This window comes from Pristis pectinata, chromosome 10 (genome assembly GCF_009764475.1).
Source record: "Pristis pectinata isolate sPriPec2 chromosome 10, sPriPec2.1.pri, whole genome shotgun sequence".
NCBI classification, from domain to species: domain Eukaryota; kingdom Metazoa; phylum Chordata; class Chondrichthyes; order Rhinopristiformes; family Pristidae; genus Pristis; species Pristis pectinata.
Genome location: NC_067414.1, coordinates 45882447 through 45900124, shown reverse-complemented (window position 1 = coordinate 45900124; position 17678 = coordinate 45882447). Strand labels below are relative to the sequence as shown.

The 17678-nt window shown below is 37.4% G+C and overlaps 1 protein-coding gene across 2 annotated transcripts in view; it reads left to right on the top strand.

The window, feature by feature from the left end:
* The window catches only part of man1a1 (mannosidase, alpha, class 1A, member 1), a 340636-nt gene extending 323217 nt beyond the window's left edge, over window positions 1-17419 (top strand). The window contains exons 8-12 of one of the 2 annotated variants that reach the window (XM_052025482.1): window positions 1332-1447; window positions 3620-3839; window positions 5969-6141; window positions 10797-10912; window positions 16136-17419. In XM_052025482.1, the coding sequence (XP_051881442.1) occupies window positions 1332-1447; window positions 3620-3839; window positions 5969-6141; window positions 10797-10912; window positions 16136-16247 (737 nt within the window). In that variant the 3' untranslated portion in view covers window positions 16248-17419. Of the gene's footprint in view, window positions 1-1331; window positions 1448-3619; window positions 3840-5968; window positions 6142-10796; window positions 10920-16135 lie in introns of both variants that reach the window. The other variant, XM_052025483.1, reaches the window with a different exon arrangement.
* The last annotated feature ends 259 nt before the right edge of the window (window positions 17420-17678 follow it).

Sequence of the window (17678 nt, the reverse complement as noted above, 5' to 3'; positions counted from 1 at the left end):
AATCTTTTGATGGTTGCATAATATGACTTCTATTTTCTATGTAATCTTAAGTGGTGGTCAGAAAATAACACACAACTTCAACTGCATTATGTGTACAATTTTGGTCGTGTGGATCAGCTTTTAAAAATAAGATCAGTCTTTCCTTTTCAAGATTGTAGTATTTTAAACTTTGAAATACATTAATAATCAGCCCATTTCTAAGGTTAATAATGTAAGGTTGGCTTGTTCAAACATCTATGTCTTTGATAGCCAGTAGCACGGTAGTGTAGCAGTAAGCATAATGCTATTACAGCGCCAGCGACCCAGGTTCAATTCCCGCCATTGTCTGTAAGGACTTTGTACGTTATCCCCGTGTCTGTGTGGGTTTCCTCCGGGTGCTCCGGTTTCCTCCCACATTCCAAAGATGTACAGGTTAGGAGCTGTGGGCGTGCTATGTTGGCGCCAGAAGAGTGGTGACACTTGCGGGCTGCCCCCAGCACATTTTCAGTAATGCAAAGATACGCATTTTACTGTGTGTTTCGATGTACATGTGACTGATAAATAACTATCTTGTGTCTTACACCTCTGGACTAAACTATTCCAACCCACTCTTGTCCTGTCCTCCCCATTGTACCTTCCATAAGCCAAACATCATCCAAAATTCTACTGCCTGTGTCCCATCATCCTTACAGTCACCTACCAGCATTGGCTCCCATATGAATCATTTTGTTCTGTTTTAGAAATTCTCATCCTTTTTGTCAAATTCCTCCATGATCTTGCCTCACCTTATCTCTGTAATTAGCACTCGTCCAATTCTGGGCTCTTGTGTATCACTGATTTGAATCTTTTAGTTAGCATCTTTTCCTTCAGATGCTAAAGCCCTAAACTCAGAATACCCTCTATGTCTCTTTCATCCTGTGAGAAATAGTTTAAAACCTGCTTCTTTAACCAAGCCTTTGTTCATTTGCTCTTATACCTGCTTATCTGGCTTGGTTTCCAATCTTGTGTAATTATCCTCTTGTGAAACATATAGGGATGTTTCATGTTTAAAGCTCCCCCATAAGTACAGGGATTGTTTAAAGCTAAACAATTAGCTCTTTGAAAAAATGTTTTACTGTTTTGTGGGAATGATTACTAAACATTACACAATGCTGCTTTGTGCTGAAAAAATCATAGATTTTTGATTTGTACTTGTATGTGTGTCAATTTTTCTGGCTCAGGCTATAACATTATTTAATATATGAACTGTCTGTAATACGCTGTAAGCGGGAGAATGATTTTATAGCCTCACAGTATGCTTCATTTTGAGAATATCTGCTAGAACTTGCTGGTTAATGTACCTGTTCTTTCAGATCACGTATCTGTTGGAGGGCTTGGAGACAGCTTTTATGAATATTTGCTCAAGGCATGGTTGATGTCAGACAAGACTGATGAAGAAGCCCGGAAAATGTATTATGATGCGGTTCAGGTAAACACAGCACTTTAATCTTCTATCCAGTCTCTTGGTAATACAAGTGCACATATAGTTTCATAAAATGAAAAGTGATGTTGAAAATGTAAACCATTTAGTGCTTATATATGACCAGTTATAAATTACAACTTAATTATGTGATGGATTTATTTTAAGTTTGATAAGTACTTGTGCTTTCTATACCTGAGTTTACAGAATGATACAGCAATCTATCTCAATAAAGGAATTTATTTCACAGATCAAAGGATATTGTGCAGAACACTTCAACGTTACAAAAGACTATGTCACTTTAATAAAATGAGAAGTTACCCATATAATAAATGAAATGAATAACGAATTCAGTATATCAATGAAACCTTTGTGTATTATGAATTCCAGTTTGCAGTATTATCTATATTTACTGCAACAGTTTTTATTTACAAAGTGTAGGTTTTATTGAAAAAGCATAAATGATTGTTCTCAGACTTCTCATCAATAAGTAAACCTAATGTGACTAAACTAAGACTTAATTTCATTTCTTGATGTCAGGAATAAACTAGTTTATAAATGTATCTGTTTTCCTACAATTGATCTGATATTACATGAATCCCAGTGTTATACATGCACCTAAACAAGCTAAGCCATTTCATTATATTTAGCTGAAATCTGTTGTCACAGTGGCTATTTAATTGTCACTTCGCTTTTCTGCTGAAGTTTCATGCAATTCCAAGATCTGAGCAGCACAATTTGGTTGCATATCCCTGTTTATTTTGACTATGGATGTGAATTTGCTTCCAGTTTGCTGTCTGAATTGCACATTGCACCATTCTTGCAACTTATTAAATTAGGTGGTATAGTAGTACATGCATGATGCATGCACACATAAGATGCATGCGTACTGGAATTAACATGAAACATACGTAAAAGTGAGAAGCATGATTGGGTCACTCAAATCCTCATTTGCTCTGCCATTTAATAAGATCATGGTCAGAATTTAATCTTTCTACTTTGCAGTATAAATGTTTATGTTATGTGATTAAATTATTTTTATTGTTAAGTACAACATCCAGTTGTATTCTAAATATTAAATTGCTAGCCTTGACTCATTGGTAATGCTCTCATGTGTGAGATGGAGGTCATGGGTTCAAACCCCACTGTAAAGGTTTGAGCACATAGTCTAGACTGACAATTCAGTGTGGTACCTACATTGCTGGATTGTCAGGTGAAATTTTACGCCAATAGATCTAGCCCTGTGGCTTAATGTAAAAGACACTTTTCAAAAAGAGCATGGGTTTCCTTGAAGGTCTATCTGATAGTTACCCATCAGCCACATTTCTGAAACTGATTATCTGTTCATTTATCTCACTGATATTTGTGGGATCATACTTTATGATTCCATATATTACAACTGTATCTGCACCTCATTTGTATCCCTTTAGCTGTTCAATGCTTGGTATGATTTCAATAAGTGACATTGAGTATAAATACAAGTTCTTTCTCTAAACTCAGCTGAAGATCCACCTTTCATTTATTCAAATGGATGCATACAGCATTTGTCTTCATATTCAGGCCAATTTTCAGCATCCCTGATTTTTTTTTCATCCAAGCTATTGAAAGGGTTTTTGTTATTATTAGCATGTTTAAATTATATTTTTATTTGGGTATTGAAGAATTGACAGTAAACAGATGAATAGAAATGAAAAAAGGGATATTGCAATATTGTCAAACTGCTCTGGAAACAGGTGAAAGAAAGCCTGTAGAGCACACCTGTAATGAAGTAGCCAAAGCAATTGGTACAAATAGGCTAACTCATCATTGTTAGAGATATGACTATACTGCTAAGAAATTTAATTTACTTTCAATCTTGTCCAGAAGCCACACTGTAACTAAAGGAGGTTTATTAGCAGGATCCAGCTCCTGATTTGGAAGGTTTTACTGGGTAGTTTTGGAGCTTGTGTTTGATGATCCCAGTAGCTCAGATAAATTGGTGGTTCATTGTGGGGGAAAGAAGTAAACATTAATTCAAATTGACCAAAATATTGATAATCCTAATTAGAATAGTTGAAAGAATTCCCATAGTGAATGAACAATGCTTCAACTAGTTCATCTTTTGACTAGAAAGAATGTTTATATTGCAGCAAAATATATAACCCAGAGAACTCATTAGACATCATTTCCTTTTTTACCAAGGCAATTGAGACCCATTTGATAAGAAAATCCAATGGTGGTTTTAAATATATAGCTGAATGGAAAGGTGGCTTACTCGAGCACAAGATGGGACATCTGACTTGTTTTGCTGGAGGAATGTTTGCACTGGGGGCTGATGGCGCGCCTGATGATAAAAGCGGTCATCATATGGAATTGGCTGCTGAGATTGCACGTACTTGCCATGAGTCTTATGACCGCACAGGTGAGGTTCATGTGATAGATGTGTTAATTGACTTTATATTCACAACAATGATCTTCCTTTCTTCAGGGTATTAATTCTTTGCTGGGTGCCATCCCTGAAGTGCCCCTATGAATATTGGCAATTTCTTCAAGTTTCTTTTACTCAAGTACAAAACTCTTCAATTGTAGGTATCATCACAGTTGCATCTGATCTTACTGTCACATACAATTGCCATGGTTCCAATTCCTGAAAGAATCTTCATAAAGCTGAAATACAAGAACATAGAATCAGCCTACTCAGCTGAGGCTGTTTATCTTGTTGAAGAGCAGGAGCTCTGACCACTTTTCTCCTTCCTATTTCCAGGGCACTAAATCCAATAACAGCAAACACTATTTCTCTACTTCTTTATATTTCCCAAGTAACTTTCTAATAAGAAGTATGTTCTGACAGATGGTAGATGGCAAGAATAATAGGGCACTGCTGTTTATCGCCTCCTGTTGTGTTTCTTCTGAGGATATAAACTCCAGGCTTGTGGAAGGATTGAAATGCAGATCCAGAATTTAGCTGATATAAGGAGATAATTTGCTCCAGGCACCATAGGGATATCTGCCTCTGGGAAAAATGCCATTGAAATAATATGGACAGAAGATTATATGGTTCTATGAGCTTGTCTAGTTTAAAGGAATAAATAAGAGGGTCGAACACCTCTTATAATGTGAAATATCATAAAGTGACCTACTGTGTAGTTAAAGCTAATTGCTATTTGTCAATGGGTCCAATTGTATTACTGACATCTTTACTGTAATCTGGAGTGATACATTACCACTGCCTCTCCACCACCTCTGCCAACCCTTTCACAGCCTGGTAGCCTGGCCATCAGGCCTGAATTAATCACAGTTTCCTCCAGTTAAACATTACTGAAATTATCATCTTTGGTACTTTGCCACAAATTCCTCCTGATGCCAATTTGAAAACTCAAGTGAAAAATCACAACCACAAAATATCTCAAATGTTTAACTGACAATTTAAGCATTTGTTTGGGGGGGGGGGGTGGAATATATTCAGCAGTCCCACCTCCCTACCACCATCTTCAAGGATGAGGACAAAACAGATAATATAGGGTCAGGTCGCGCTCATGAATTCCACTGCAGGCTAGCTGCCAACTTTGTGCTGTTTGTTAATTAACTCGATGGCACCATGCAGCCAGTGTTAACTGTGCTGATCAATAGCTATATGCCTTAGCAAGGAATTCAGAATTGTGAGAGGCTAGCTTAAAATCCGTCTGCACCTTTCAAAGAAGATGTGCAATGTGGCTGGAACAGGTGGCAGATTTTGGTGAATGTGACCTTATTGGAAAAGAGTATCCCTCACATGTCCTTGCCCAGTGAAAAACTGTTCCTTGAACATTCTGGTTATGAATCTTTTATCTCTCCTTCTCCTCTCACTTCCAACACCTTTCCCTCCCTCCTCTATTTCACCTTCAGTCGTGCTCCTGGTCATACACCATTCCAAGTGCCTACCATTAGGGCAAAGCTAATTTATGCAGAAGCTTTGAGGTCAGGACAAAGCTCCTCAGCACCTACCACATCACTCCAGGTCAATTTTAGCAACCTTAGAGAATGGTAGGAAACAGTAAACACAAGCATGTTCATTGCAAATAGTCAGTGGAAATGAATTCGCTCCTGAGCTTTGAGTTCCAAAATGGGAGGACAGGTATCAAATTAACATTGCATGCTAATTGATATCATGACCTGACTACTTCTGGTGTGGAGCATGCATTATGTCCTCACATCCTGCCACACATGGTCTGCACCATATCAAGCACCATTTTGGAATTGAAACTATACCCACAGCACCCAAAATAAACATGCTTCAGAACTGAATTTTGTATTCACTTCCTGAATTGTTTTAAACAAAATTTATTTTAAGATTCTAGTTAAATTTAGTAAAGTAATAGCTTTGTTCCTTGAAATGTGTGTTTTCTTATCTATATTCAATTTATTTTTCATATAGTTTGTGAATTAACCTTTCTGAGGGGAATATCTTTGAAAATTACTCATTTCAGTTTGATAATGCAAACATTGTGGAGCAGGTTAGTTTGATAAGTGGTAACATCTAGTTAAATTTCTATGCCTATACTTGATTTCCAGCCACAAAATTAGGTCCTGAGGCCTTCAGGTTTGATGGAGGTGTTGAAGCTATTGCAACAAGACAAAATGAAAAATATTACATTCTGCGCCCTGAAGTGATTGAAACACACATGTACATGTGGAGACTAACTCACGACCCCAAATATAGGGAGTGGGGTTGGGAAGCTGTTCAGGTATGTGTGTTTTGATCTACATTAGTTGAATAAAGCATGTAAGCTTTTTTAAAAATTATATGTTAAATTTTCATGGTTCTAACAGCACAATGAACAGATTGTAGGGAAGATTTATTTTTTGGCATTTATTTGTTCCTCAGAAATGGTATTCTTGCGTAATCTGAAAGAATCACATCTGTACTAAATAACTTATGGCACTGTCCTAATTTTGACCATAGATTTATTTTTCCCAATATCAAGTGTATAAGGCTGCCTTTAGACCTGCACTACTGGTTGGCTCAGTCCCATTGTTGACACCAGACATGTTACTATCCTCCTTTTCCAGTGCTTGTCTCTGATTTAGAATTTGGCAGCTTTGGTGGCAAAGTTGCTGGGCTAGTTCTGCATTCCAGTTGACCACCTTAATGTCATTAAACCATGTATATTTCTGTTGGCCTTTTCAGTGGGGTCTTTTGTCCTTCTCAAATCAGCAGTTTAAACATTAACCACTGATTTTCAAATGTTATGTCCACCATATCTGATAGCTATATGGGCTATGATTCCAGCAGGTTCTCATTTTGCATCAATTTCTTAATCATGGACTGCACCCAGTATATGGTGTAATTCAGCTACACTTCCTGTCTTTTACATGTCATTTAGCATTTTTATATTTTTAATGAAGGCTATTGTTCTTCTTTCCTTGGCATTAATTGTTAATGACAATTCTTGGGCTCTAAGGCGATTTTCTTTAAACTTTCTTCACTGAAACTAAACACTGTACATCAGCAAACAAAGGTAGGAAGAAGTCTTGCAAAGTGAATATAGAGAGTTTGGCAGAAGGTTAAAAAGCAGGACATTTAGGGTTGCCATCTCAGGATTACTCCCTATGTCACGTGCTAGCAAGGTAGGAAAAGGAGGATAGGGCAAATGAATGTGTGGCTCAAGATCAGTTGCAGGCAGGAGGGCTTCTGCTTTCTGGACCATTGGGATTTCTTCTGGGACAGAGGTGACCTGTACAAGAGAGATGGGATGCATCTGAACTGAGGGGGACCAATATCCTTGTGGGGAGATTTGCTAGTGATACTCGGGTGAGTTTAAACTCGTCTGGTAGGGGGGTAGGACCCAAAATAGTAGTCTAATGAATGAGAAAGTTGAAGTAAGTATAGAAGTTAGAGCAAGCAAATCCAGTAAGCACAACAGGACAGCGAGTATGGAAGGTCTGGTAGGCTAAACTCTATTTACCTCAATGCAAGAAGCCTCATAGGTAAGACAGATGAACACAGGGCATGGATCAGCATGTGGGATTTTGATGCTACAGCTATCATGGAAACATGGTTGAGGGATGGGTAGGATTGGCAGCTCAGCGTCCACAGTATTAATGCTTCTGGCGTGAGACATGGAGGTAATAGAGGAAGGGGAATTGCATTATTGATTAGGGAGAACATCATGGCAGTACTTTAGAGAAGATATCCCGGGGGGAATGTCCAGTTTGGTTTGTACTTAGAAAGAAGAAAAGGGTGATCACTTTGATGGGATGATACTGTAGGGCCCACAGTAGTCAGCAGGAATTAGAAGAGCAAATATATGGAGAAATTACAGATAGGTGTAGAAATAATAGGGTTGTGATGGTAAATGATTTTAACTTACCTAATATTGACTGGGACTGCCTTAATGCTAAGGTATGAGATGGGGCAGAATTTGTTATGTGTCCAGGAAAGTTTTCTTAAGTATTATGTAGATGGCCCTACCAAAGAAGGGGCTACACTTAATGTTCTCTTAGGAAATAAGGCTGGGCAAGTTGTTGATGTGTCAGTGGGGGAGTACTTTGGGATCAGCGACCATAAGTCTATTAGTTTTAATATGGTTATGTAAAAAGATAGGACTGTCCTCAAGTTCAAAGTCCTAAATTGAGGAAGGCTAATTTCAATGGGATAAAACAGGAACTGGCAAAAGTTGATTGGGAGAGGCTGTTTGCATGTAAAGGGGGCGTGTGGCAAGTGGGAGGCTTTCAAAAGTGACATAGGAAGTGTTCGGGGCCAGCACGTTTCTGTTGGAGTGAAAGGCAAGGCCAGCAAGATTATGGAACCTTGGTTGACAAGGGATATTAAGGATCTGGTCAGGAAAAAGAAGGCATATTTCAAGTACAGGCAGCTGGAATCAAGTGAGTCCCTTGAGGAGTATAGGGGATGAAGGAGTACACTTAAGAAGAAAATTAGGAAGGCAAAAAGGGACCATAAGTAAGTTATCCCTGGCAAAATAGATAAAGGAGAATTCCAAAAGATTCTATAAATATATTATTAAGGTCAAAAGGGTAGCTAGAAAGAGTAGGTCCCCTTAAGAATCGGTGTGGTGATCTATGTGTGGAACCACTAAAAATGGGCGAGGTCTTAAATGAATACATCTCATCTGTATTTGCCATGGAGGAGGACATGGAAGCCAGTGAGTTCAAGGGAGGGAATAATGATATCCCGGAGCATTTCAACATTACAAAGGAGGCAGCATTGGAGGTCTAGGATTGCATAAAAGTGGATAAATCCCCAGAGCCTGAGCAGGTGTTGTTGAACAGAGACACCTTGAGGTACAAGTACATAGTTCCCTGAAAATTGGAACATGGATAGACAGGGTGGTGGAGGTGGTGTATGGCATCCTTGTCATCACTGGTGGAGGTATTGAGTATAAGAGTTGGGATGTCATGTTACAGTTGTACAAAATATTGGTTGAACCACACTTGGACGATTGTGTGTAGTTCTGGTCACCACACTATAGGAAGGATGTGATTAAGCTAAAGGTACACAAGAATGTTACCCTGATTGGAGGGCTTGAGGTATGATGACAGATTGCTGGGTCTGAAGGAGGCTGAGAGGTGACATGGTAGAGGTATATAAAATTATGAGAGGCATTGACAGGGTAGATAGCCAATGTCTGTTTCCCATGGTAGGGGTGTTTAAAACCAGAGGGCATAGGCTTAAGGTGAAAGGGAAGAGGCTTAAAGGAGATCCGAGGAGCAAATTTTTCACACAAAGGTTAGTTGGTATCTAAATTAAGCTGCCTGAGGAGGTGGTGGAAGCAGGAGCAGTAACAACATTTAAGAGGCATCAGGACAGGTATTTAAATGAGAAGGTCTTAGAGGGAAATGGAGTTAATGCAGGCAAGTGGGATTAGATATGGACTTCATTTCATATGATATGACCAAGGAAGCAGAAAGAAAAGAAGATATACAGCATTTTCTGGATTCTCCCCAAATTTCAAGGGATTAGTTTGCCATGCGTAAATGTATGGTTTTTGCAGATATGGAGCATTAGGTCAGGTGAGAGAGACTTTATGCCATTACTTATCAATTTAAAAGTACACAAGGATTTTCCCCTCCAGGCCAGTGGCTTCTTATTTTTCTAAAAAGAAAATTTAAGATCACAATCCCTGAGGATTGGCATGGCAATGGAGTTAACACAAGAATATGAGAAATAAAAGCAAGCCTTGTAGATCCTCTTGCCTATTCTACCATTCAATGAGATCTTTTACCTGAGTGCAACTTGCCTACACTAACCCCATGTTCCTTATTTCCATTAATATCAAAAAAAATCTTTGAATATGCAAGTGTTAGCATCCCCATTTCGACTCCAGTCAATTTGCTCGAGTTCCTGCATTCGTGGTTAAATGTCTTCATTACCGTTTAACTATTTGCTTAATGATACAAAAAACGTCAAGTATTAACCAAAGATTATTGAACGCAAAGGCAGATTTTCTCAATTAAGTTATTAATTGACAAATCATGTCACTTGCTGTCATATTTGAGGAAGTCAGTAATGTTAAAAAAGCAGTTAAAAGTGGTATGGAATTACATTTAAAGTGAACAATTTAGTCTGCTGGAAGTACATTTTGAGAAATAACAAAGGCACTATTTTTCAGTACATGTATTTTAATAAATTGTGTGTGTGACCCTGATTTACCAAGGTGCATTCTCAGCAAATGAGTTCAAAATCTCATTTTGTAAAATCTTTGCAGTTAACAAAGAGAGAGATGTTTTGTATCCATCAATTTTGATTCTGTTCAATTCAAGCTACTCAAGGTAAAGGGTCTACATTTTACCACACATTGTTATTTGTTTCCCTTAATAACCAGCTTTAGCTTTTTTGAAATGATTGAGAAAATGACCTCAAGTATCTATTCACAAAGCATGAATGTACAAAATTTTAGTGAATGGTATTAATGGTAACAATTTCCTTCATAATTCTGGTTTCGCGCATTTTATTTGTCACTCTATTGGTCGAGGTTTTACAAGTATTTACAAAGTAAATAGAGGGTGTAAAACCCAACAAGTCCCTGGCAGAGTTTCTGGTCCATAGAAGCCTTGCCCCACAATTCTTCTTCTAATTCTAACATATCCTACAGGTCCTTCATCTTGTACTTACCAAGCTTCTCCTTAAATATATCTATGACATTCATTTCCCATTTCATTCAATGTAATCATGTTGCAAGGGAAGGTTTGATTTTACACAGGAAGTGCTTTTTGTGTAAGCAATATATATACGTGATAAATATGGATAGTTGCTGTGAGTTTTCAGCATGCTAATGTTGAGAAGAACAATGAATCTGATGGGTAAGTTTTGTTATTAATCTGACAATGATTTTATTTTTGTCAAAACAGACATCAATTATGTTGCTTTATTCCCAATTAGGCTCTAGAGAAGAATTGCAGAGTAGCTGCTGGATATTCTGGAATTAGAGATGTTTATTCCAGTCAACCAACTCATGATGATGTGCAACAGAGTTTCTTTCTGGCAGAAACTTTAAAGTAAGCAGTAAGAGAAAAATTATTAATTTGGCGCCTTCAAAACATCCGTGAGTAATATTTGCAGTACTGACAACTGGAAATGGGCAGGAAGATCTGAGAGTGAACAATTTTTATTTAGAGAAATCATGCTGGGCTGAGAGGCAGCTTCCAATTCTGAATGTATGTCTGAAGGACATTCTAATTACACTGGGAAATGATTGATAGAAAGAATGAAATTCTGATGGAAGTCATAGAATTTATTATCACTAATATGTCATCTAACTAGTCTAACCTAATCTCTGCATGTAAAAGTAGCAAGACATCTTTTGTATATTATGATAATCAGTTCAACTACAAATCAACTTAATTAAAATTGCTTATATATGCATTTTGGAATTTTTTTCCCCCCCACATAACCATATCTGGTAAAATTTTTAGATAGCCATTTACCTGTCATTGTTTTCATTATAAGGACAGAAACTGTATGAATGGGAATAATTCTTTCACTTTCTGGAGAAGTTTGGTAGTTTCGAATTACGTATTTATATTCAGCCTGACTACAGCTCTTGTCTCTGCTTTTCTTGTTAGTTATTCTGTAACAGCAGGCATTGACATATACTTCTGTGTCAATCGCTGTATGACATATTTTACTTCACATTATGAAATACGGGTAGAAGAAAAGGGAAATATTACTTTCCTATGTTTTTGCAACTGTGCAGGTATTATATAAAGTAAACAGGCAATCTTTAGTTTGAATAAGGGAAAACAGGTTGAATTTTTGCAAGTTTTTGACAAAAACTGCTGCAAAGTTTTATTTTGCAGAAGTATACTTAAGTCACAGTAACACAGCATGCACTAATACATTCAGGACATGTCATTATTTTCATTCACAATACCAAACACTTCAATACATTTACTTAAAGTGTCAAAGTCCCCAATGTTGCATCCCTAATGTTCCATCAGTGAAACATTTGAGAGGCTGTTATACAGGGCCCAGCTCCTCAATTTTCAATGTCAACAGGACCTGAGGCTGTGATGTTTCACCATAGAGCCTTTGCAGTGGCTGTATCAAGCCTCAGTGTGTCCCTCAGCACATAGTCCTGCAACTTGGAATGTGCCAGTGGGCAGCCTTCAGTTGCAGGCATCTCCTTGCACTGGAAAACCAACTAATTTCAGACAGACCAAAGTGCATTTTTTCACCAAGCTGTTGATATTCCAGCAACAGTCAGCATCCCTAAGAACAGCCCTGGAGCACAGAGCACTGTGTTTTGTGGTTGCTCAAGATGAACCTTGACAAAAACCGCTGAAATTCACCATCCACTCTCACCCTGATCTCTCTACGGCCTTCTGCAGTTTTGCAATGAGGCCCAATTCTAGCTCAAGGAACAACAACTCTTGGCTCCTTGCAAGACTCCTTGCAGCCTTGTGGACTCAATATCGAATTCTCCAACATTTAGATAACTCCCTTTACTGCCTGTCCATATAAGAACTATTCTTACCTTCGACCTTTTTCCTGTCTACACATAGTCTGGCCTGCTGGGTATGTCCCAGTAGGGCAGAATGACATAAACAATGAATTACACAGCCATGGTAGCTTAATCTGATTCCACTGGACACATGCCTTCACCCTATTAGGGTTCTCCCTCCTCTATCTTTACTGTTACCTAGAATAACATGTTTTTCTCTTTCTGATGAAGGATGGCAAATCTGAAACATTAAGTGGTATTAAAAATTGAATGTCGTGCAGGCATCTGTGCAGAGTGAACATTTCAAGTCAAAGACCCTTTCATCAGACCTGGGAAAGAGACAAAACAAGTTAACTTTAACAGAAAAGATGGGGGAGGGATGGATAACACAAAGGGAACATCTGCAATAGAGCAAAGCTAAGGTTGCCAAGAGGTTAAGTTTTGGAGGCATCCAGTGGATATATTGAAGGGAGCAGTGAGAGAATGAGAATACAGACAAAGGAGTGTAAAAAATTGTGAAATACAAGGCTGCATGATATGCACAACAGATTAGGAATGATTTACAGCCTGTTCTGATACAGAGAGAAAGTGAGTTACCTGAAGTTGTTGAATTCAGTATTGAATCTAGAAATATGCAACACTTCCATGTAGAAAATCTGGTGCTGTTCTTCGAGATCGCATTGGGCCTTGTTATAACAGTGCAGGAAGTCACTAACAGATCGGTCAGAGTGGGAATGGGATGGAGAATTAATGAGCTTCTGATTGCCTGCTACTTTGTTTAAAATTGATGATTAAAACAATGAAGAGTTAGAAGTCAAACATATTTCAACCTTTAGAGAATGAGGGTGAAGAAAATAAGGAATGTCTGTGCTGGTGCCTGAGAGAAGGTGGTGAAGGGTTGTAATTGAACTGTTCTCTCTGGAGAGAGATGAATGAGAAAAAAAGTAAATAAATTTGGAACTGAGAGATACAAAACACCGTAATGCTGGAAGTCTTAAATAAAAGAGAATGCTGAAATACCCAGCAACTTAGGTAGCATCTATGGAAAGAGTCAGGATTAGTCAAATTCTGATAGGACATTTAGAGTGAATAGCAGGGATCTTAGGAGAGTTGCCGTACAAAGAGACACTTTTGGGGAAAATATCTCCACTGGTTGGAATCATACCAAGGACATATTGTTGTGGGTGTTGGAGATCATTCATTTCAGTCTTAGGACGTTGCTGTAGGTGCTGTGTGGATAGTATTTAGCTGTCTCATCAATGACCTTCCTGACACTGTAAGGTCAAGAAGGGGGAATATTCATTATGATATCACAACCTTAAGTTCTGTTTTCAACTCCTCATTTAACAAAGCATTCATTCCCACAAACAGGAAGACCTGTACAATGTTCAGAAGTAAACTGACAAGCAATACATATCACTTATTGCCAAGCATAAACTATCTCCAACAAAAGAGAAACTAACTACCTCCCCTTGATGTTCCATGGAATTGTCATTGTCGAGCCTCCCATTATCTTAGGTGTTACAATTTACCAGAAACTTTATCAATACAATCTTATAAATACTCTGAACACAAGCATAGACAAGATTATAAATATCTTCTAACCAGTAAGCTAGTTCCTGACTTCCCAAAGCTTTCCAATGTCCATATTGCCTTGTTTGGAACATGACAAATATTTTTCATTTGTCCAGATGAGCAATTTCCAACAATACTCAAGAAGCCCAACACCATCCATGATCAGCTCCCTTTCCACTGTTTTCCCTTATTCAACTTGTTTTCCCTTAATCAAACTAAAGAATACACTGTGGTTGCAATGTGCATCATCTACATAATGTCTTGTAAAACTCACCAAGACTCCTTTCACAGACTCTTTCAAGCCCATGAACTCTATCTTATAGATACAAGGGAAACCAGCATGTGGAACATCACACCCAAGAAAGTTACTTGCAAGCCACACATATTTTCTGATGAGCATATATTGTTCTCTTTCATTCCCAGGTCAAAATCCTGAAACTCCCTAACTGTACCCTCTTTACATTATCTCCAGTTTTCAAAGAAGCGAATAATCACCACCTTCTGAAGGGCAATTAGGGGATAGTAATAACTGCTATCATTTCGTATACGTTTAATCCAAGAGGTTCAGCATGTTCGCATACCTCCGTGAATTTTTGTGGCCAGTGCCTTAGTGAGGTATTGATAACATAAATGTTTGTGGGAGAGCTGGATGTCTACCACAGCAACTTCCAGATGTTTGCATTTGGGAAGTCACTAAAAGTTGCTGTCTTATTCATGTATTAAAGATGATAAGGCCTGATATACTCAGTATATACAATTGCAAAATTCAGACCGTGGTTTTTAGTGTGATTTCTGAATGTACGAGGGAGATTTTTAACCTACAAATGTTCTTCTAGCTTTTAGTTTACTCTGAGCATTGTTTCCCAATTTATTCCAACATTTTTTTGATTTACAATGAACTATAATGGGAACTCCGAAAATTAAAGGCTTCATTAAATTAGTACTCTATACCCATTCCAGTGGAAGAAAATGTACTGGCCTTAGAGATGGGTTCAAGTTCAGAAGAATGATATCTAGGTTCAAAGGATAAATTTAAGGGGCAGGTTGGGTTCACATACTGTTTCACCTTGAGTTCAGAAGCCAGAGTATGATCTAATCAAAGGTTTTATAAAGGGATTCAGTAGAATAGGTACAGTAAAACTATTTTAAAAGGGCATAATAAAATTAGAGCCAAGCTGATTAGGAATGAAGTCAAGAACTACTACAAACAAAAACACAAAACAGGAGGTCACGCAGTATATGTAGAGAGAGAAAGAGAATAAACATTTCAGATTTAATTCTCACTCCACAGATGCTGCCTGATATACTGAGTATTTCCAGCATTTTCTGTTTTTAGTTCAGAATTCCAGCACTTGCTTTGGATTTCAATCAAGGAGAAGTGCCTGTCTGCAGGTCATTTGCACAAAAGGCAAAGAATGTTGACATTTTTCTAACTGCGATTTTTGCTGGTTAAGGACATTAAAGTGAGGAAGTAAGATGCGGGTAAATTGATTTAAAATATAAATCGGCAATGATTGAACTCAATGGAACAGACGTGTTGTTAAATGCCTTATGTGGGTGTAAATTCCATGCTTGCTGTATTTTTTTTTAACAGTGCTGGTCACATTTTAGCACTTTACTGGTGTAGTTGATGCTTACGCATGATTGTTATGAGCTGCTGAATCTGCCAATATATGCCATAAATGCATAAGCAACACTATTACTTTTTCCAATCAAGTGCCAAATTAGCTGCTTGAAAAAAGTGAAAGCAAACTCCTTGAAAGTATAGTTTTCTTCCATTAGCACTAAAGGATTTGTAAAGCACATTGTCAACAGCCGAGAAATTGTGCACATCTCCCCATCTGAATTTAAAATTATGAAAAAAGGCCACAGATATGTGCTGAGATAATGACTGTTGATTAAGTGCTTTGGTATAACAAGTTTCTTAAATTGATAAGATTAATGGCAAATCAGGGTCAATGTTAGAATCCAAGAAGACTTCGAATAGTGTGTGTTTGTTGCAACTCCTGTCTATGGAACAGTATTGTTAATAGGTGTATAGGAATCTAAAATTGTGCATGATATTAAAATCCTACATAAGTGCTGCATATCAAGAATATTATGTGTGACCGTTCAGGCTTTGACCTATGTTGAGTAAAATCAGTGTATTCTCATGTTACTGTATCCATCCATATTAATATAAATGCTTATTGCTTACCCTCAGATATCTTTATTTGATGTTCTCCGATGATGACCTCCTTTCACTGGACCACTGGATATTCAACTCTGAAGCTCATCCATTACCAATCATAGGCAAAAATGACCAAATTCAGTAAATCAATGCAAATACTTTGGACCATCTAAACATTCATTATTTTAATCCAAATGTGCGTGCTGTAAAACAAAGCAAAATAAATTGTAATATGCAACATGCATGCTGCCATATAATTAATACAAGACTGCAGAGGTCTGCAACAACTCTAACCTCCTCTGTGAGGAGATGTCTGCTTTGAGCTGCAATTTTTGCCATGTTGCAAAAAAGCCATAATTAATTTAACATCCAGAGATTTATTCATAAAGAACCATTTTCTTTTGCTTTCGTTTGTTCCTAAGTCACGCATTTATAAAACTTAAACGTAAGAGACTTTCTTTGTGGAGTCGTTTCTATTTCTGTTTAATTGACTGTTATAAATTGAGATCTTAATATAAATGCTATTTTATTTTTTCCTTATTTTGTAGAGCGCAGATAAAAATCAGTGTGCTGGATAAATCATGAATGTTTTTATTTCTGCTAATTTGTTTGAGATCTGAAGATAGGGAAATCAAAAACCCTATATGAGGTGATGTAGTGAATTATTGAAGTTCCAAAATTGATGGTGTGGAATGGACCCAAAGGACAAATATTGCACTTGACAGATCTTCTAAAATATGGCAGATATTCAATATGTGAATTGATTTCAGCTCTTCTGTATTTTGATTTATTTTTACACAATATCTATTTGTGTATTTCTTCTGCAAATTAAAACATTCCCTTTATATGAGCCTCAAATGTTGTAAATTGTTTGACTGTCTACTTCAACAAAAATAAAAATATTTTTATGTATGTTTTCTAAAGCAACAATTATAAAATGTACGGTGATAGATACATTATCTAAAGAATTGGTATTTTAATTAATGTACAATTCTCAGCCATTGTGTGCAGGGTGTTTAAAATGTTTACTTTCTTCTCACAATTAAATGTGCAGGTAAAGTGTCACCAACGAAAATGTAGTTGGTTGACAGGGATTCAAGAACATTACTCATCTTGAGCCTATCAGAAACTCAGTTAAAATTCTCTGGTGGTTACTGTTAGCACTGTGTGTGTGTATGCTTGGGTGCGTGTGTGTGTGCGCGCGGTTTGGAATCAGTTTGGTATCATTTTATACATATTCTGTGATCACAATTCTCTGACAGTTTGTACATTCCTTCCTGAACACCTTCGATAAAAAATAAATGAAAAGAAAAGCCATTTTTGTTGTGAGTCTTTGTTGTGACAAGAGAAAAGAATAATGCATTTCACATAGGTGAATGCAAATTACAGTAGGTAAGGGAGTTGACTAAAACCTTGGCCAAAAATGTGGATATTAAGAAGAGGTTATTAGTGGGGTTGTACTTAGCTACTGAAATGACATGGCTGACAATGGATGGGGGAGAAGAAAAGATAAACATATGGAGGTAATAACATTTGAAAAGGAATAGGAGTGTAGTTCTGGAGAAGGTCACAAAAA